General features: G+C 35.0%; 1 protein-coding gene across 2 annotated transcripts in view; it reads right to left on the bottom strand.

The window, feature by feature from the left end:
- The window catches only part of GABRG2 (gamma-aminobutyric acid type A receptor subunit gamma2), a 102681-nt gene that overhangs the window by 67505 nt on the left and 12911 nt on the right, over positions 1–22265 (bottom strand). For both annotated transcript variants that reach the window (XM_036081036.2, XM_036081035.2), the window contains exons 2-5: positions 7405–7556; positions 5821–5888; positions 3152–3372; positions 21–103 (exon numbers count right to left, since the gene is read on the bottom strand). In XM_036081036.2, coding sequence (XP_035936929.1) covers positions 21–103; positions 3152–3372; positions 5821–5888; positions 7405–7556 — 524 coding nt within the window. The remainder of the gene's footprint in view (positions 1–20; positions 104–3151; positions 3373–5820; positions 5889–7404; positions 7557–22265) is intronic.

Raw genomic sequence — 22265 nt, 5'->3', positions numbered from 1 at the left:
TACAGAATGAGATTACTTACAGCTGGAGAACTCCAAGGGGCAGGAATGTTCATCCATCGGAAAATTGTGTAACTGCAATTGGCACTCTGCATCAATTGTCAACCTAAATAGAAAGATATGAAACCTAAATAGAAATCGTTTAGACATAGTTTTAAGAATATACATTAGTACAATTTTTAATGACTATTCTTCATCTTTGTTCCTCGAGAATACATCTCATATTATTATCGATAATACAAGGTGATTCTCCCTGAAGAAACCCACCAAGTCCAGGAGAAAATTACTCAAGACTTAATGTAGACCATTTTCACAGACCAATCAATAGGATTTCATTGACAGCAACTCCATTTTTTCCAAAATTTATGATCAGATAATTTTTGTGGCAAATTAACTGCACACATGAGATTGTTTGGTGAGTATATTTAACAGAACAGTTTTAAGAACTTAAGCTCATTTACTGTTTGCATGTAAATGAATGCTGATAAATTCTCAGCTCTTACCTGCTAATTAAAGCAGAACCTTCTGTTTGTAAGTACTTGTTAGCTGTTAGATTTAAATTACTATATGTGACTTTTAAAATACTTGTATTTCACAATGGAGTATTATGCATTCTGATAATGGAACACTATGAAGCCATAAATAGGATGTTATAAAGTAGAAGAATATTTAACGGTAAACAAGAAATGTTAAATACACATACACAGACATATTAGAAAAATGTTTGCCAGTGAATCTCAATTAGTTTGCATCTGGGTGCTTATTAAAGATACAGATTTTCTGGATTTCAGCACGGGCTGGGACTCTATGAGGGAGAAATTTAATGGAGTTCCAGATGTTTTGACCATCTTTGGAGAAGCATAACTATATTCTAAAATTGTAATGGTGATGGGCTGATGATTTTTAAGATTTCTTATTTGTTAACTATATATCTTACAGGTATTAATCTTGAAGTAAAAAAAATTATAAACATTTATTTTAAAAGATTTTACAATTCAGCATAATTTTTAATTGGAGAGATTTCATTTTTCTATGGCATAATAGGACAATTACTGATCTTAAACATAAATAATAATATTGAGCCTTTATTGGTCTATGTGGCACTGGGTATGGTAAATTGTTCTCTAATTTAGTAAGTGTTATTATGGCTTTATTGTACTTGAACTTGTCCAAAGTCACAAAGCTAGCAGCACAGTTGAGATTTGAACCCAAGATTATTTGTCTCCAAAGCCAAAGGTTTTAATCATTGTCACTCAATAATTACGTGCTCTTCCAAAGAAAAGGTTAGTTTCATTCATAAGTGAAATTATAATTAAATTTGATATTTTATTATTATTTTCAAATTAAACTGGAATTATTAAATTGAAAATAATTTAGAGAGATTGCAAAGACAGATACATGTTATCTCTGCACACACAAATATTCATAACTTATTATAGATTAGCAACAAGAATAAAATCATCTCTCTCTGTAGTTCACAACTCATTCAAACTTTGAATCTCATGAGTGGCATTTTTGAGGTGGTTTCCATAATTAGATATTGTATAGAGATTCTACAAATTAATAGAAGTGAAAAAATGAGTGTAGTTATGAGAACAATCAAGGGACTTGGGATAGTGTGAATGACTTAATATTTCAAAAGCAAGACTGACTCTAATTTATCAAACTTTGATTTCCACTAGATTCTAATTTCAGTCATTACCTTATCTCTCACATTTAATGAAACCCATGATGAATACAAACTGTATGCCATGAATTTCTTTTGTAATTATGGCCATTTTTCCTAGTTACTGACATAACTCTGATATAGGTTTTGGAGCCATTTTAAAGTATTTTATTTTGCCTGCCAAGTGTTATATAAGGAATAAAGTATGTGCCACAAGAGTTTTTAAAAGGAATCATTTTGAAGCTAGAATTTCCAGGATCCTAAGATCTAGAAAAATCATATTATCCATAATTTTTACTGAAAATATATATAAATAATTTTAATATCTGCTGTGCTTATCAGGCTGCATGTGAAGCATTTTACATATTGGCCCACTTAGTCCTTATAATAATAAGAATCATTATCTCTATTTTATTTTTTATAGAAATTAAAGAAATGAAAAGAGTTTGCTCAGACTGTCTTGGATGGAGGCATGAACCATGGGGGTGGTGGGTACCTCTTTTCCAATAATCTCCATCAATTCCTACCTAATTTCTTTAAATAAAGATGTAACCAAGTAAAAACATCAAACTTACTAATAAAACTGAGATACACCTTCTAGCACCAAGACCCCTGCAACAAGATAGCTGCCCCTAAGTCCTCTACATACAAATTCTGAGGAGTTGCCCTAATTCATATAGACAGTAAGATACAGGTCTAAGAACCAAAGCCAGATTTGTCTGGTTCTTAAGTCTATGTACTAATCTATTATGTTGTTTAATAATATACTCTCACCCATGAAAAACCTCAACATCAAAATATTTTAAATGCATGTAAGTATTAAGTGCTAAGATAATGGCATACAGTAATTTAAGTAGAAAATCTCCCAACTGTTACTTATCATTTAAGTTCATAAAATAAAAGAAAGGTCCTTCAAATTATCCTTAAAGAAGTCTATTTCCAAAATAGCCAGTAAATTAAGTCAAATAGCCTATCAATATAGTGCAGAGTGAGTGCTGGGAGATAGAACTCATCGTACTTGCTGTTGTGCAGCTAAAAGAGGAGGTACCAGGAGACCTCCACACCAAAATTTCTCCTTTAGCAATGGTTTCCTTGGAAACAGAGACATTTCCAAGCATAACAACTAGTGGTCCCAAGGATAACTGTCTGTGTTTTCGTTTTGTTATTTTAAAGTAGCAGAACACACAGGCAAAAGCCAAGACTGGTGCAAAAATCAGGTAACCTTATAAAGGCAAGGGAAATTTCATGTCCCTGCAAGAAAACAGAGTTCTCACATCAGTCACAGAAAGTAAAGTTCTACCTATGATTTGAAAAAGCTCATTGATAAGAGAAAGAAAAGCAAATTTTGTACTATCACATACTATTTTGATCACACATGCCCACCCTGATGTAGGTTTGAAATTTCTTTCATTCCTCTTGTTTTAAGAGTGTGTAGTTGATCTTTGTTTTATTCCCAGAGATTACTCCTTTCTTTTTTCAAAAGCATACCTTAAGGTGTAGAGCACTCGACCATCATTCCAAATTCTCAGCATCCTATTAGGGGTGGTTATCCAGTGTGCATCAGCCTTTTTGGAGTTTCTGAAGAAAGTGTCTGGAATCCAGATTTTCCCTACCATGTTGCTATTCAATCGGAGGACTTTAATGGTGCTGTTAAATTTCAGACGTCTGTCATACCATGTTTGTGCAAAAAATATATCAATTGTATATTCCTGTTTTTTTTTAAAAAAAAGGTGAAATAGAACATTTTTAACACAGAATTGTATTGTAGACCATTTGTTTATATTTATCATTTGTATTCTCACTGCCAATACAAAGCAAAGCTACTTTAGTTTTGAATAATCCAAAAGAAAGCAAAAGCTTTGCTAAGGAAACACACCCATCTTTTCTAGACAAATTGATATTTTTATGAAAAAATAGATCTGTTTAGATGAATTCCAGCAAAAGATCATAGTTGTGATATAATCATTTGCATTCTGGGTCTCTAGAGCAGTTTCTCATGTTAATTTGGGCCAGCTCATTCTTTGTTGTGGGGGCTGTGTTGTGTACTTTAGAATGCTTAGTAGCATTCTTATCCTCTACCCACTAGATGCCAGTAACACAAACACCACAGCACCCCCCCAAGCCCCTGCATATTGTGACAGCTAAAAATATCTCCAGACATTGCCACATGTGTCTCTAGGAAAACAATCACCCAGGTTCAGAATTCACCGCTAAGGAGTGAAGGAAGTCCATACTATTCAAAACAATCTTAAACTGAAGCTCTGGAGGCTCAGTTGCCTCATAATAAAATTTGGATCTTTAAGAACCTGTCTTGTTGGGATGCGTGGGTGGCTCAATTAGTTAAGCAACTGCCTTTGGCTCAGGTCATGATCCCAGGGTCCTTGGATCGGGTCCTGCATCGGGCTCCCTGCTCAGCAGAGAGTCTGCTTCTCCCTCTGTCTGCTGCTCCCCCTGCTTGAGTTCTCTCTCTCTCTCCCTCTGACAAATAAATAAAATATTAAAAAAAAACAACACCTGTTTTGTTAGGTAGTGTGAAGATGGAAAAGGGGAACGCACATCAAGTAGTTTGTGCGGTGTCTGGCAGATAGCAAACACCAAATGTAAGGTAACTTCTCAAAATTTGTTACTATTATAGTTGTCCTTTTCTCCAAATAAGAGGAAATGAACCAATTAAAAAATAGTCTTTACTACTGTATTAACCACATCACAAAGCACATTCACAAAGTGCTGTGATGAGCAATGACTTTATAATGATTACCCTCAAATATATATCACTAAAGTGGCAAGTGATTGACTTCAATCAAAGAGAAGTAAAGTGTCATGTGAATTCAGACCACAGACCTGGAGTCAGAACACTCAAGTTCTGGTTTGTCATATTTAGATATTATTTAACATTATTTTATAACTTGATTTTAATGATGTCTATAAATGGGAAAATTGAAGAAAAATTCAGTGTACTTAGAATATGAGAGCTGGGCAATGAGATCATCCATATTACACATATTACACATCCAAAAAACAGCCTGTCAGGATCAGACCAGAATCTTCTTCCTTTGCCTCATTTGCATTGTTCTATGCTATTTCTTTGCACCTCCTGCTGTGTTACCATATTGTAACTAACTACATTTCCACTAGCGTTAAGCCTTATCACTTTGTTCACCACTTAGTTCCATATTTGTAGTCTACGAACAGTAAGAAGGGAACCTATTTTATGAAATTCTTTGTCAACTAGTTAGTGATGTGCCAGTAGGTAAAGTAATTAAATAGCTTCTGATCTACATTTTGGCAAGAAGAAAAAAAATACACATACACACAAAAATAAAAGCTTTAAGGTTCATTGAACCAGCATTTCATAAAATGTGGTCCTGCGATAGCAGTTCTGGGAACTAATATTCCTGAAATTAAAAGTTCTAATTAAATAAACTATCCATATAGCTTTTTCTTAACTATTTATAATTTGCATTAGAATGCTAAATATACTGAAAATTTTAGTTATAAGGAAGACCTGTGTTGGTATTTCTTTAATGGTTTACTTGCATGGTGTATGCAGGTGGTGGTAGGCTTTTTTTTATCACCCCAAATGAGAACACTTAGAGTTTCTCATCTCCCTGACTCAACAGAGTGTCCTTACGGCTAGCTTGGTAAACACTATTTCAAAATTATACTATGACTATGTTATGTTTGTTAATGTTATGTTATGTTATAGTATGTTCTACTTTATTCTAGACTCCAACCTAGTTTCTTATTTTCAGATTCAGAGAGAACAAAGCTATATTTATTGTTACATCTAATTCACTATTTCTTCTGATAAATAATTCCAGTTTGAAGCAAACTATGCCTTCTCCATACCATCAAATTCTAAAAATTAGTGGAGTACTGTATTTTATTTTCTAGTAAGCTATACTTACCAAGTAAGCAATGATTGTTGAATTTTAAAAGTATATCATTTTTACAAAAAATAGTTTATATACATATGATCACACTTAGTTCTCATAACAAATTATAAAAAATATCTTTATATTACAATAGAGAAAAAAGAATCTGAAACATTGTCTCTCCCTTATGAATTTTTTTGTCAGCATACTCTTTGCTATTTTTATGATGCCACATCTCCTCTCTAATATGTTAACAAAACAGACAGACTATTAGAAACTTACCATATTGATAGCATTCACTGGACCGATGCTATTCACGTACATGTCTGTGTGAATTAATGTTGGTTTCACTGTAAAGAAAATGATAGATATGTGCATGTGGTGAAGCACAACATTTTAATGTTCTAGTGTTATTCTAGAAATAAATTTATTTTGCTACATTATAAGTGATTTATTCACAATTAATTTGGTGTCAGTAACTAATTCACTACATTTAAATAACTATTTGTTTTCCCAAAAAATCTCCTTTTAAGCATGTAAATGCAGTAACTAAGCATATTAGAGTTTGAAACTGATTATCCTTTAAAATTGTGTATTAAAATAAGCAAATAAGAAAACGCTGCTCAGATTTTCTTCAGCCTTCTCTCAGATATCTCAGATATATCTTTAAGCCCTGGAATCTATTTGGGCATGGTAACCTGACTTGACCCATGTAGAAAAAATAACTACTTAGTGATCTAGAAAAAATATGCTTTAGAAACATGAAATAGACATGAAGAGCAACAAATATTATGAATTGTTTTTGAAACATTGCCCTCTGTTGATTCCTTTCATGACCACTTTGTCCTCATACACCTCAGCCAACCCAAAATCAATCTTCCTCAATGACTTACTCAATTGTGTGACTCATCAAATAATATGAGGAAACCATATGGAAACCCAATACACACCTATTAGTCAAAGAGGAATGATATTAAAAATCATGTAGTATTACATCCATGACCAAATGGATGTGCTCCATTTTCATTTAAGATTTAATGAACAAGGATTCGTAATATCATTCTGTGCTTCAATTCAACAAGTACATTTTTCTCATCTTTATCCACTCTCCCTGAAAGTGCCATGCTGTAATTTTCTGTGTTGGACTGAATTCTTCACTAGTCCCTACATCTACGCCTCTGCTTTCACTCCAGTGAGGCTACTTCGCTGCCTCTGAACTTCGGGCTTGACCATCTAACTTGTGTTGGCTAATACTACATGGACAAGTGAGTACGCTAGTTCTAATCCCAAGCATTAAACCTTATGTTTGAGCCTCTACTTTCTGTCTTGCTCTTTGTTATTTTCATGAGAAGGATAATCCTAGCTAGTCTCCTGGCCCCAGGAGTAGAATGAGAATACAGCTTTCTTAAATGAGCAGCTCCAACCTGGCTTAATTTAGATTAGACTGCACCTGGCAAAGTGCTAAATAAATGCTTATTATTATATGTCACTGAGATTTGCGACGGTTTGTGACACAGCAGTAGGTAACTAATATATCCTTTCTTTACCATTATTTGTTTATTTTTGATGTTACTTCATAAAGAAGTTGTCATATTCCTTCTACAGCCTTTGTCTAAGATATCTAGGAGAATTTGAATTTCCAGCTCTCATGCCTCATTTGAAGATTATCAATGCTCTTTCCTCATTTTGCATTTATCAAGGCCCCTCCCACCCCTATGCCTGAATGCTACTTATACATACTTTATTTTTACAGCATATAATGATCATTTAAGTATTTCTGGTTATTGAAACATACTAATGTTTTCTTCTAGTGTGGTAAGCACGTTCGTTTCTATCTCTACTATATCACAAATTACTTTAACATACCTCCTATATCAGGCCGAAGTTTATTGTCATATCCTTCCAGGAGATTATTTAAGATGACAGTGACATCACCTTCAGGAACTTTTGGAGTCAAGACCCATGTTTTGTTAGAAGCATAATCTTCATAGTCATCATCAGATTTTTGGCTAGTGAGACTATGAAAACAAAAATACTGGTCAGGAAATATATAGACTATATCCAAGAGGACTTTTTACTCACAGTCCACTGGGGAGAAAGGAGAAATGAACTAGGATTACAGGAATGTATTACAATGGACGACAGTGAAATTTTTCACTGAGGCTCCATCTAGCTAATTAAACTGCACAGATGTAGATTCAAATTTATTAAAGTGTACTCTCCAGCTTTCCAGAATGCTCTGTCTTCCCATCTATAAGTATACCATGTTTTACAAGTGATTTTTGCCTTTCTCATAGTTGATATTCTTCCTGTCCACCTGCCCAACCTCACAAAGGACTTATTAAGAAAAAAACTATTTTTGTGAAAATGATGCTTAAATGATGATAATGTAGTCTCAGAATTCAGACATAATGTCTACTTCTTCCTCCCCGAAGAAGTTAACTTGCTTCAACCTATTAATGAAAGTAAGAGACTGATAATTAGATTCACTCCCACAAACCGCCAGACAAGCCTCTCCCCTCTCAATTGAACTACTAAGGAGAACTTAGTCTTGCTGCTTTTTCTTCCCCCAGGGTGTGTGTATGTGTATTTTTTTCCCCTCACTTGCACTGAAAGCAAGGGCGGTTCATTTATCTTCGATTGTTAAGAACCTGGTACTATGAAGAAAAACGTAGTTGCAGACTTTAAACCACTCTTTATTATAGCAAAATTTCCTAATCCAGAAACTCATGCTAATAGTTAATATACTATAATTGTGTAATTGAAACTGCCTACTTTGAGTGATCTAAAAGCTACATAATATCCTGTGATTCAGTTTTCCATGCCCAAACCTGTCAGAAAACTTCCACAATTAGGGCCAGAAGTTAAGGCTGACTTTGGAAAGATATTGGAATCATACTCATTCATTTTACATATGTAAAATATATGTATGTATATGTGTGCATGTATAGATAGGTAGATGACTCCGTATGGTAGAAGAAAGCTGACTGCATGATTAATCTGGTTTGAGAATGAGCATGGGAGATGAAGTTTTAAGAGTAATCACTGGCATGGATCAATTTAGTAAGCAAGTAATCTCCTCTTTTATTCCTTTAAAGCTTTATAAAGAGGAACCATTATAAAAACTGAGCCACGCATCTGCATCAAACCTCACAGAGCCAGTCTTACGTCTGGCACTGCAATTAGCAGAACGGCTTTAAACATTTAAATTTCATAAACCTCCCAGTTAGGGTATGATGGGCTGGACAAAACTTCAAGGAACTCTCAAAGAGAAAGGCCCTGGTGTCGGCAGAGGCCAGGTCTCGGCTAGGGAAATTCTTCTTGGGCCTTAATTCATCATTTCTCTAGAGCATTGCTAAACACTCCCTAATAGAGTTCTCATTCTATGACCTAAATCTCACTAGTTTAAGAAGAAAAAACAGCTCTCTGACCAAGAGATTTTCAAGTCCCTCCAATAATTCTGAGAAAAGAATGTGGTTGGCCCATTGGGTACCATCATTATGGAATTTTACCACCATTTAATTTGTTCATGCAAAAGTGTTTAAAAAAAAAAAATCTTTCCCTCCCTCCCTCTGAGTCTCTCTCTCTGTGTCTCTCTTTCTCTCTCTCCCTCATACAAATGCACCTTATTAAAGTTTCTTCAAGGGGAGGGAATAGATATTAAATCATTTGGTTCACTCGCTTATAGCAACTCCTCATACTAACGAGTAAATAATCCAAGCATGATGGTACTGTATTACTGTTATTACCATCATCTGGCAGACTAGGAGGAAAAAGACATGAAGTGAAAATACAAGGGATACCTGCTTAGGAGGAATACTACTTTCCAGAATTGCATAAATAAATCTTTTAGAATCATCATCTATTAGATGCCAAAACAATAAACAAATGGATTATTTCATTTAAAAGTATCAGTGATAGATTTTGTCGTAATTGAGGTTGCCTCCTTAGCCAGAGAGAGATTAAAAAAAAAAAAAAGAGTTGAGAAATTAAGAGTATATACTTTGGAGTTAGAAAGTACTGGGTTTACCTTCTGGATTCATCATTTCTTACCTCTATCATTTACTATTTTATGACCTGGGGCAAGTTATTTAACCTTGCTAAACTTCACAAAGTTTTCATCTTTAAAATAGAGTTAATGCTAGTATTCATCTTATTTTTGTGTAAGGTTAAGATAATGGTTATTAAGTGCTTTGCATAGTGCCTGACACATAGCCCTGAAAATAGGTCTGTTATAATTATTGTTATAAAGTGACCACTGCTAGATTTATAACAACAGCTCCAACCATGTAACTAAAACCTGAATCCATAGATGCTGCTTTCAGGCTTTTATCTAATATGTGCTGAGAAAAACTAAAAACAAATGTTTTCCAGGAAAAAAAAATAATGAACCCCTACATTATAAATAAATGAAGTTTTTATTCTCTAGAGTTTTCCCAGCTGAGGTCTAAATTAATGGGGCTGATGCATAATCTGGGATTGTTTCCAGATTTGTCTTAAAAAAAAGAAAAAAGAGCCTCTCTCATTCACCGTTGGCTGTTTCTCTAGAATTCCCTGGAGTCAAGACCTCCTGATTTGTAGGTAGGCTGTCTAGGAATAATGAAGTCTGATCATTAGACAAGGCATTCTGTGGCATTGTCAACCCCATAAGAAGGCCTGGGCAGAAACAGATTGATAATGATTCAAGAAAACAGACTTGATAGTTGAGTGTACTGAGCACAAAGTTGAACTTCTAGCTAAAGCCACCTATCCGAATGTAACAGCCTTTACAAGTAGTTATTTCTTGTGCCCTTTAGTTTTAGAAAGTAATCTTATAAAAAGAGAGAACTAAAATTGAAATTAGTCTTAAATTAGCTTACCATAATGAAAAACATTTTTTCATAGTCTGAGTGAAAATTTGTCAAAAACAGTGCCAGAAAAGGTTGTAAAGTTTTCATCTTTGAAAGCTTTTTAAGAGATACAGAAAGCCATCTGCCTGGGACCCTTGGACCAGCAACATGAGCACTGCTAGGATATTGCTAGAAAAGCAGGACCTTGGGCCCCTCCTGAGACTCCTGAATCAAAATCTTTAACAAATCTTCAAGTGATTCATATGCATATTAACATTTGACAACCTCAGTCACAGAGTGTTTGGGGGGGGGCGGGGGCATCTTTAAAAATACATATTCCCAGGTTCCCACTTTAAATCTTCTGAGTCTCCATGTTGTAAATTAGATTTTTATTTTCATATTTCCAGTTTTATGCATGATTTGAATTTATGAATTATTACAAACATGTAATAAGCTCATGTTTATAATCAGAAACAAAAGCTGATTTTAAAAAATGGCTTAGAAAAACAAAAGAAATATTTGATAGATGCTCAGTGAGAAGTTGTTCTAAATTACATAGAAGAATCTAAATACTTGAATTTTGGTACATATTTTGTATGTTTGACACTGAATATTAATCATGCAGTTTATGGAATTTTAAATTTTAATCCATGTATTTCAGATTCCCACAAATTCAATAAAGATCTAAGTTTTGTGGCGGAGGGGGGGGGGAATAATCTAGTCACTTTACCATCCCAGGGTAATATAACAGCAAACATTTGGGTGAGATATAAAAACATTTGTCTTTTCATTCAGGCATCTTAAAATGCATTGGTATTTGGCATCATAAAGACAGAATATATATTTTTTTTCTTTCTCTGACATAGGTAAGTAGAATAAAAAAATAAAAAATCATTTATTTTTATGTTTAAACTATTTTTAAATAATTAGTGTTTCATTCTTTCATAGTTTCAGTAATATTTTGTTGGTACAAGTTTTAGTTTTATTTTATAGGTGCAATGAGTTATATGCAGGGTATTTTATATGTCAAAATAAATCTCTCAAGATATATAGGTCAGCAAAATGAAACCTTTTGGATCTTTTCTATTAAAAATTCCTATGCATTGGATTTTCTGCTTTGTTAATATTACCTCTACTGCGAATCTCCACTGCTTATATAACCTAATCTCTATTCCTTCTTTTTACTGTTTTCACAGAGATACCCTTCTACCCCACATTTTCTTCAGACCATAGAATCCAGTGAGAATCCTCACACTCCAAAAGCATCAGAGAGAAGAATGTGTTGTTTCTTACCTCATTATGTTACCGAAGTTTGTTAAGTTCCTGAAACTTGGCCAAACTCCAGTCTAACTGCATGTATTGTCCTTCCTGCCTACAATCTTTTCTCTTCACCTCCCAAACCAATATTTGGCTTGGCTTATTCCTTCTTACTTTTCAACACAAACATCACCTTCACATAGAGGTCATCCCTTATTGTTTTATCTAACTTTGTCACCCACCCCACCCTTCATATGCTCTAGCCAGTCCCTTCATAGCATTTGTTACAATGTCTATGTATTGATTTGTTTATTCTGTCTCCATTACTAGACTACAAATTCCATGAGTACATGTTTAATTAAGATTTGTGGAAAGAATAAATGTTCTTGCTAACTAGTTTTCCTAAGGTAAATAATAATACCAATGATAGCTACTTTTCAATATTCACTATGTCCTAGGAATAACTTTAAGGACTTCACATACATTCTCCCACTTAATCCTTAAAACACTGATATTCCTATAATTATCCCCATTTTGCCAATGAAGAAAAACAATGATATTTACCAACAGTCACTTCAGTTTGCCAAAACCAAAATGTTTAACCATTATGCTGCAAGGCTTTGAAAAAGAAAAATTGGATCCAAAGAATCTGCTACTGTACATTCATAAAAAAAATAAGATCCAAAATAAATGGTTGCTCAAGCTCATTTTCCTTTAGGACAATAAATTAGTTTATGCCTGAGCTCAATAAAAGTATGGCACCCTCACACAAAGTTAATAGCATTCAAATTTCGTGAGCTTGCTGTTACAGATACCAATAATTTGATCTCCCCATACTGAGGAATAAAAGCAGAGCTCACAATTTAACTTCACACATGTGATAAACTGTCTCACACTCTTTCTTGGCTTGGAGAGCAATGTACACTACAGGGCAAGGCATACATATCAATCAGTTCATTTTAAAGGATGTCCTCCAGCCACTGCAAAAAGTAGATTTTGGTAAAAAGTGTTAGAGCAGGTATGAAAGGTGAGTATATGTCTCAAAGGACACAGGGAACTCATAATCTGATCATGGGAGGAGGGGGCTCCACTCTGTATTGTCCAGGAAAACTGGGAGCTCTCTAGGGACACTGCAATATTCTGTGAACAAGAACACTGGGGCACCAATTAGTCTTTCACATAGGGTCTTTCGTGGCCTATGGGATTCTATACCTCTCAGTAAGGACATGTAAGGAACCTATGTAGAACCTGTTGGGAAAGGTGCTTCTGCTTGTCTGTGTACACATGAATGTGAATTATCAAAAAGAGGAGCGGTACAGCAAGGAAATAAATCCCCAAGCATCAATTCTGATCGTGAATTGTCCTACTTATAATGACTTCCTTAGCTCTTACCAAGTTCAATTTTTTAATATTAGGTTAACAGCTATTGGTAAGTACGTTTGTTTGACTGAGTCAATTATCAGACACATATATCCAATGTGCAAATGCAAATTGTTTATTTTATTAGCAATCACCGGTGACCTGTATCAAATAACGGTCTGTGGGGTTTTATGACCTAAGATAAATTTCATTGCAAGTATCAGAACATTCAAACCAAATTGGTAGACACTGACATACATAGTCATAAAGCCTAATGTAGGATCAGCTTCACAGTGCTCGAGATAGCTTCACAACCATGGTATTTGAAAACTCAGATTCTTTCTAGTTCACCCATCTATCCTCCACAGTGTCAGCTTCAACCCAAAGATGGCCTGACTATGCAGTCAAGAGATGCTAACAACTCCTTACACCTCTATGCCTCCTTATTTACATCTATGAAAACAGAGATATACTCTTCCAGAAGTTCCTTCACAAAGAAAAGTCCCCAGAGAGTCTAAATTTGTGCATCGCTAGCCAAATATATATGAATTCATACATATGAAACTGAAATCTATTGCTAGAGGAGATTATGTTGATTATTTTGGTCTAATTATCTATCCTATTAGTATCCAAGATGGAAACAGCTTCACAAAAGGCATGAGGATTTCACATACACCCAATGAAAATTGGGGTAATTAATAAAGCAAGGAGGGGAAATGTGGAAAAGACAACCACAACTCTCGCTGGGGTCAAGGGGTGTACACAGAAAAAAGCCATCAATGTGAGGTCTAGGATTATCCCTGAAGTCCATTTCCCTTGGTTAGCCACCTCACCATACTTGTGTTGTTTGTTTTAACCATTCTTAAATAAAATTGGGAGAATGTGGAGCAAATAGGACTCATTCACTGCTGGAAGGAAAACATTTTGGCATTATCTGCTAATGATAATCCCTATTTCATATCCCAAAAAGTCCATCTCTAGATTTATTTCAAAAAGAAACACATGTGCATGTCTACTCTAAGACTTGATTAAGAATGTTTAGTTACAGGGCGCCTGGGTGGCTCAGTTGGTTAAGCGACTGCCTTCGGCTCAGGTCATGATCCTGGAGTCCCTGGATCGAGTCCCGCATCAGGCTCCCTGCTCGGCAGGGAGTCTGCTTCTCCCTCTGACCCTCCCCCCTCTCATGTGCTCTCTCTCATTCTCTCTCTCTCAAATAAATAAATAAAATCTTTAAAAAAAAAAAAAAAGAATGTTTAGTTACATTATTAATAGATATGAACATAAAACAAAACATAACCCAAACAGATGTGAACATAATCCAGTAGTACAATAGATTAATAAAAGATGGTATATTCACATAATAAAATATCATACAACAATACAAGTTGGTGAACTATTGCTAAATTCAGCAACATGAATCAAAAAAAAAATTGAGCAAAAGATGCCACACATACACACACACACACATATACACACACGCTATGTTTCTGTTTATATAAAATTTAATAAAAGGCAAAATTCAACTATAGAGCTGAAAGTCACGACAATGATTTCTCTGGGGTAAGAGAAAGAAGAAAATGAGGAAGTAAGGGAGGATGTTTACTAGGGTGCTAGCAGTATTTTATTTCCAGTTGTGGTTGGGGGTTATATGGATTTTGTGATGATTCATTGAACCATATTTAGGTCTTTCGTACTTTTCTACATTTTACTTCACAACAACAACAAAGCATTTAAAAAATGAGGTTTAGGTGTGAGAGTTAAAAGTAGAACATTAGGTTCCTAAGAGCAAGAGACGTTTCTGTCTCCAACAGTGTCATTTTCTGAAAATTTGCCAAAGTGCCTGGCACGTAACAAGACACGCAATGAATACTTTCCAAAATACTGGATGAATCAATGAGGGTATGGGTTATTTTAAAAAATTTAATGTTTGTGAAAATCTACATGGAAATGTAGATTCACTCTCTTGAAAAATGTACATAGGTAACAATTACAGCTAATATTAAAATGAGTGGCCTACATAATGCCATCACATGATTGCCATCACCTTCTTCATTGAATGCTATAATTCCTTGTGTGTAAAAACTCAGGTAACATGCACTGAAGATATTTTTGAGAGTTAAAAAGAAAATAAAACCAAGGTTAGCCCCAGAAACCAACTGTCTATAACTGTTTGATAGAATAGAAATAAAAGTGTTGATGCTAAATTGTGGTAAGAAATGTCAATGGATACAAGAATTCTTGACATCCAAATGTCAATAGATACAAGGGTATAAATAATGATATTTATAATGATAATAATGATTATTAAACTGACAAATTCCTAATCTATCCCTTTATATATAAGGTACTTTTATGTGATTTTTTAATAAGTGATAAAAATAATACTCGGTTTCTTGTTTGTGTACATTTTGCCACAGAGTAGAGGCTTTGGCTTCAAAACCTGAATGATCTTGGGAAACTGAGACAACTCATCTTGCACACTATATACTGATGTGGAATTTTTAAAAGGAAGTGGGGCTATAACTATGTTGGTCTCAAGCAACAATTTTTTTTCTATGACGTAGCAGAACTTAGCCACTGCACTTGTATTATTATTGGACTGCAATAACACAGTGATAGACTAGGCCAATACAATTTGGGGGGCTGCTCTCCCTCATTCTAGAAATACACATGGAGTTTGCATTGAGTTGCTATGTTCTGACTATGAAAATCCAAGACTAACTTTAACCACAGAAATATGTAAACTACAAGCTAATGTCAGAGAAGGTTGTAATTTATTTACTGTCAAGAAATATTCTCAGAAGGAAATATTTGTATTTCTTCCTTTATCTACTTGATTATCATTCACTAGGAATAAACAATGTTCAGCATATACTGAATGTTCAATACATTATATAGACCAGTCGTTCTTACCCTGACTGCATGTTATAACTACCTAGAGAGCTTTAAAAAAAATACCAGTGCTGAAGACCTGCCTCTTAAGACACTCAATTAATTGATCTAGGACAGGACCAAGACATTGGTATTCAGCTAATTCTAAGGTGCTGCCAGAAGTAAGAGCTAGTGCAAGAGAGTGTGATAGAGCTTTTTCCTAAAATAAGTACCACTTTAGTTATTACTCTCAACCAAGTCAAATGTCACTTACTAGTGTTTCATTGTACACTGGACGTTCAAAATAGCATCATCCTCAAAATCTATGTCCTATTAAAATTATCCCATATCAGTGGTTCCCGGAACTTAGGACACCTGTCCCTGGTAACCAAGACAGATTTAAGTGTCACATAGGAATAGCATTTAGACATTGAAGCACATAATTTGAAAATTTTTCCTGTTTTAATTTTCTTTCAATACACTCAATTATACTAAGGACAGTGTCTCAGTTTATTTATAATTTCTCTTTAACCACATTCTCCAACTTGCTAATCTACTTTCTAAGGAGAACATCAAGCTCAGCACTTCCAGTAGAAAATGATATATAATTAAGATGTGATAACATTGCACTGGTTTCATTGTATTTACTTTGCAGGTGGCTTGTATTATGAAAACTGATTTTCCAGATTTTATTACTTTTATTATTAAATGTATTAAATAAAACAATTACTTTAAAAAGATACTGGTTTTATGGGCGCCTGGGTGGCTCAGTTGGTTAAGCAACTGCCTTCGGCTCAGGTCATGATCCTGGAGTCCCGGGATCGAGTCCCGCATCGGGCTCCCTGCTCTGCAGGGAGTCTGCTCCTCCCTCTGGCCCTCCCCCCTCTCATGTGCTCTCTCTCTCATTCTCTCTCTCTCAAATAAATAAATAAAATCTTTAAAAAAAAATAAAAAATAAAAAGATACTGGTTTTATGAAAAATATTAAGTAAATAAATGATCAGGTGTCACTTAGATGTGGCAAAAACCATGAAGGTGGCCAGATTTGGGAAACAATGCCTTATAGCTTTATATTTCTTGGTCCTTCAGTTAATTATTTGAGATTCTTTTGTGCAAAGCGCAGTTGTAGATGGAAAGAAGTAGGAAGTTCAATGCTGATATCAAAACACCTTTCATCTATTTGAGGAAACAAACACCTAAACAGCTAGAAGCAAGAAACACTGAACTAACAATGCAAGACAATAATAAAAACATTGTCACGTGGTAGACCATGACTAATCTCTGTCTGCAGCACCTCCAACTTGATGTTAAGATTATTTCTATAAATGTGCCTCTGCATTTATTATGAAATCTCAATTTCTGTAGTAAGAAGGATAGCTTTCTCTAGAACATAAAACATTTTGAAGAACTGACCCAACTTTTGATCCCTCTTCTAGCAAAATAAAAGGTCACACACATAAACATGCAAAATTGTTCTCATATTTGCAAGGAGGCCACACATGTGAATAAGAGAAACTTTGTGGGGGCGCCTGGGTGGCTCAGTCGTTAAGCATCTGCCTTCGGCTCAGGTCATGATCCCGGGGTCCTGGGATTGAGCCCCGCATTGGGCTCCCTGCTCAGCGGGGAGCCTGCTTCTCCCTCTCCCACTCCCCCTGCTTGTGTTCCCTCTCTATCTCTCTCTGTCAAATACATAAATAAAAAAAAAATCTTGAAAAAAAAAAGAGAAACTTTGTGTACTTTCTCCCAAAGGTTAAACTGTCCCAGGTTTAGGATAGTTTAAGGGTCAGTGAAAAGCAGTGTACAAAAGTGAAGGCTGATCCTATTGCATGGAATATCTGTGTATATTCAGATGTTTATTCAAATATATTCAAAATATATTAAAAATTCATTGGAGTCTGTTCTTTGAGAGCAGAAAATGAAATATTTCAATTTTGTCTTTATATTCAAATGTTTGGAAACATAGAGCTAATTTATTCAGGTGGCTGAATTTTCACTTCTATGTGGAATTTTACCCACATGACCATGATTCTAGGAAATTTTTTTCCTCTTCTATATTTTCTAAAATTGCACCATAGTCTTTAAGTTCAAGTCAACACAAATTTCAAATCTGTCTCTGTGGTCATGTCTACTACTAGACTACTCTTAACATTTTCATTATTTGGCTCTTCCTGCCTAAAACATGTTCTCAAAATCAGGGTTTTATTAATCACTTTAAAAAGTTAATAAAGTCTTATCTCATCTTTCAGCTTTCTTCCTCCTCAGTCCCTACCCCTGTTATATGAATAGTCCATTTTTATCTCAATATAATATAAATTTATATAACTAGGAATTATAAATACTTCAAATCACAGAAATTTGTGTTTATTCGTTTTTATTCAAAGGCATCTTCTATAAACTAAACACGATCCTCAGTACGTTTTGTTTACGAAAATATGGTAGTGTTAACAAAAAAAAATTCTGTATTGAAAATGAGCATGAATAAGTACTCTATGGATGTATTTTAGAGAGTCCAAAATTATTTTTGTGCTTAGAATCCTGGAAGAATGTTAAAAAAAAAAGGGGGTGCTCCTGGGGCGCTCAGTCAGTTAAGCATCTGCCTTCAGCTCAGGTCATGATCCCAGAGTCCTGGGATCCAGCTCCACATCTGGCTCCTTGCTCTGAAGGGAGCTTGCTTCTCCCTCTCTCTCTGCCTGTCACTCCTCCTGCTTGTATGCACTCTCTCTGTCAAATAAATAAAATCTTAAAAAAAGTCCCAATGGACTTTGAAATCACCCTAACTTCACCCCAGTTTAAGTGCATTTTAAATCATCATGCTGGTTCATAGGCAAATTAAAAGTTTTAATAGAAAAAGGCTAGTATGTATCATTTATATATTTACAAACATAGATCCTGTACAATGCAATAAGTTTAAAAGCTTTAAATGAGAAGGAATTCATACCATGTAGAGAGTGCCTTAATGGAATAACAAGGTCCTTTACTGCCTTTTCTAGGTAATGTATTATTACTTTTTTCAAGAGACTGCAAATCTAATGCACAAATCGCAAAAAGAGGCTCCACAGAATCCATGTTTCTTCCTACAAGTTCCCTATCGGTTTTCTTTCCATCCTTTCCAGTATCCTCAGGTACCTAATTACCACTGGTGTCAAAACAGATCACATTACTGATTACCATTTCAATGATATCACTACCAATGAAAAGGTCCTGACTAATTCAATCAAGAGTACAACCTCAGTCAAAATAAAAGAAACTTCCATTTGTCTGGAAAAACTTAATATGGTCATTTTGTGTAAGCATTCCAGAAAGAAAAAAAAAAAAATCTAGATAATCAGTTTTTAAAAGTTATTATTCCAGGGGCGCCTGGGTGACTCAGTTGCTAAGCGTCTGCCTTCGGCTCAGGTCATGATCCCAGGGTCCTGGGATTGAGTCCTACATCGGGCTCCCTGCTCAGCGGGAGGCCTGCTTCTCCCTCTCCCACTCCCCCTGCTTGTGTTCCCTCTCACTGTCTCTCTCTCCCTGTCAAATAAATAAATAAAATCTTTAAAAGTTATTATTCCAGAAGATATTTAATTCTCTGATGCAAATAGGAGATTACTAAGTAGTATGTATGCAGGAATATGTTTAACTTTATACAGAATTGCCAAGTTTTTCCCTATTTTTATTCCTACTAGCAATGGAGAGTTCCAGTTGCTCCACATCCTTACCAACACTTAATCTTGCCAGTATTTTTTATTTTACCCATTCTGATAAATGTATACTGGTATCATAATGTACATTTACATTTAGGGCTAATAACATTGAACCTCTTTTTCTGTGCTTACTGACATCTCAATAACTTGGATGAATCTCAAAGGCACTATACTGAATGAACTAGACAATTCTACTTAAATATTCTTGAAAAGAAAAAAACTACACTGATGATAACAGACCAGTTGTTGCCAGAAGTTAAGGGAGGGGGAAAGGTGTGACTACAAAGGGGTGCCAGGAGGGAGTTTTTGGGGGTGGGGGTGAGGTATGATAGAACAGTTCAGTATCCTGATTAGGGATACTGAAATCCGGGGCGCCTGGTCACTCAGTCATTAAGCGTCTGCCTTCAGCTCAGGTCATGATCCCAGGGTCCTGGGATCGAGCCCCACATCAGGCTCCCTGCTCAGCGGGAGGCCTGCTTCTCCCTCTCCCACTCCCCCTGCTTGTGTTCCCTCTCTCGCTGTATCTCTCTCTGTCAAATAAATAAATAAAATCTTTAAAAAAAAAAAAGGGATACTGAATTACAAGAATTTATGTGTGTTAAAATTCATACAACTGCCCACCAATAAATGTCAATTTTATTCTACGTTTAAAATAAAACAAAAAGCTATTATGCTGTAAACTTAAATCACTTGAACTTTTGAAAATATTCTTTGATATAAGATTTTTGTGAAATTTCCTGATACTAAAGTATGAGGTAATTGAGCCCAAACATTTAAAAATCTCCTGGTGGGGGGGTGCGCCTGGGTGGCTCAGTTGTTGAGCATCTGACTTTGGCTCAGGTCATGATCTCGTGGTCCTGGGATCAAGCCCTGCATCGAGCTCCCTACTGGACAGAGAGTCTACTTCACCCTCTCCCTCTGGCCCTTCCACTGCTTATGTGCTCATGCTCTGTCAAATGAATAAAATCTTTAAAAAAATAAATATAAATAAATAAATAAATAAATAAATAAATAAATAAATAAATAAAAACTCTCCTGGGGAGAAAGGAATTTTATTACTGAAATGGTATTGTGGTTTCCTTTTAAATTGCTACATAGATGTCTGGATCTCTTTCAGCCTTTTAGATGGAATATTACCTTTCATGGCTTTGTTGTTCACAGATTAAGTTCAACAACATATTTTATGGATAGGAAATAAAGTATACTTTTGTTAATGTTCTCTGAGAATCCCTTAAAATCTAAAACTCAGTCATCCAAATAACTGCTCCTAAATCATATTAATTTGTAAGTAAGAGACTATCTTTGCCATTTCTTAGATACAAAGTACTTATCTTTATAAAAACATATCTGTTTAAACACATTAGTTGAATATAATGCAATAATTTCATAACAATGCCATAAAATAATTACTACGCTTCAAATAACTGAAATAATAGAATGATTCTTGATCCCACTAAGATTTTATAGCAAAATGTAGAACAATACTATGTATAACTCTAAGGAAGCTTAAAGTAAAAAATTTAGTTAATTGTAAGCAATTGAGAATTGGCAGGTAAATTGTAACCCTCACCATTCCCCAAATCATAGAGGCACATGTCTTAAGAAAAAATTGATATTATATGAGGCATTTCTCCTGATACAAACCCCGTATCTGGAATACAATTCAAATTCTTCACTAAGGCTGCAAGGCCATGTAACAGGAAGCAGCTTTCTGCCTCCCAAACCCTATATCCTGACTTTTGATCCTTGGACACTGCCCAACCATCTGGGCCTTTTTTTAGTTCCTAAATCACACCAAGATCTTTCTCCATTCAGGGCCGTTGCACCTGCTGTTACCTATGATGAGAAAAGCCTTCCCTTGAATATTTTCATGGCTGAATTTTTTTAATATTCATATAACCTCAACTTCTTACCCATTAGTCAGAAAGGCCTCTCCTGACCATTCTACCTAAAGTAACTCTTTTCTTCTCTCCATCACACAACACTTTTAATTATTTCTTCAACTTTTACCTCTATTTGAAGTTTGTTTACTGTTTGTCCCTAGACTGCAAGCTCTAAGAGGATTAAGAAGATAGAAGTTTTTCTCACTGTTTTATCTCCAACCCCCACAGTGCCAAACAAGTGTTAGGAATGCAACAAATATTTAATTATGGCAGGAAGGCAGGAGACAAGGAGGAAGAAGTTTGTCCACTTTGCATTTATTTTCATTCCACATTTAACATAGCACTTTAAAGCTCAACAAGAGTTGAATGACATCCCACGTTAGCCTATTTTAAGGAGAAAATGGACAGAATCACATGGATCTATGAGTTTAAAAAACGATTGATTGTGAAATGTATATCTGGTTACACAATTTCCTTAAATCAGAGGCAATAAGTGAAACAAATCAATAAAAAATAGAACACTGTCTATAAGTAAATTTATAAAAATATGATTATAATATATAACATAGTATAGTGTTTTGCTTTTAAAAGCACATCTTTATTCTAGAAAATACTTCCACAAGAGCAACGACTAGGTTTGCCTCATCCAATGCTTTACAGCATCCAGCATAGTGCCAGGAACAGAGTGGCTAGGAACTAAACAAAACATGATTCCCAAAATAAATAAGAATTAAGAAGGGCACTATTCAGATCACCTAAATCAGAGTATGTAACCACTATGTCCAAACTTCTGCTTTATGTGCATTTTTCTGATAAACTTCACTGATACTTAAACATTTACTA

This window comes from Halichoerus grypus, chromosome 2 (assembly GCF_964656455.1).
Source record: "Halichoerus grypus chromosome 2, mHalGry1.hap1.1, whole genome shotgun sequence".
NCBI classification, from domain to species: domain Eukaryota; kingdom Metazoa; phylum Chordata; class Mammalia; order Carnivora; family Phocidae; genus Halichoerus; species Halichoerus grypus.
The sequence above is the reverse complement of the archived record's forward strand: the minus strand, read 5'-3'. Positions and strand labels throughout refer to the sequence as shown.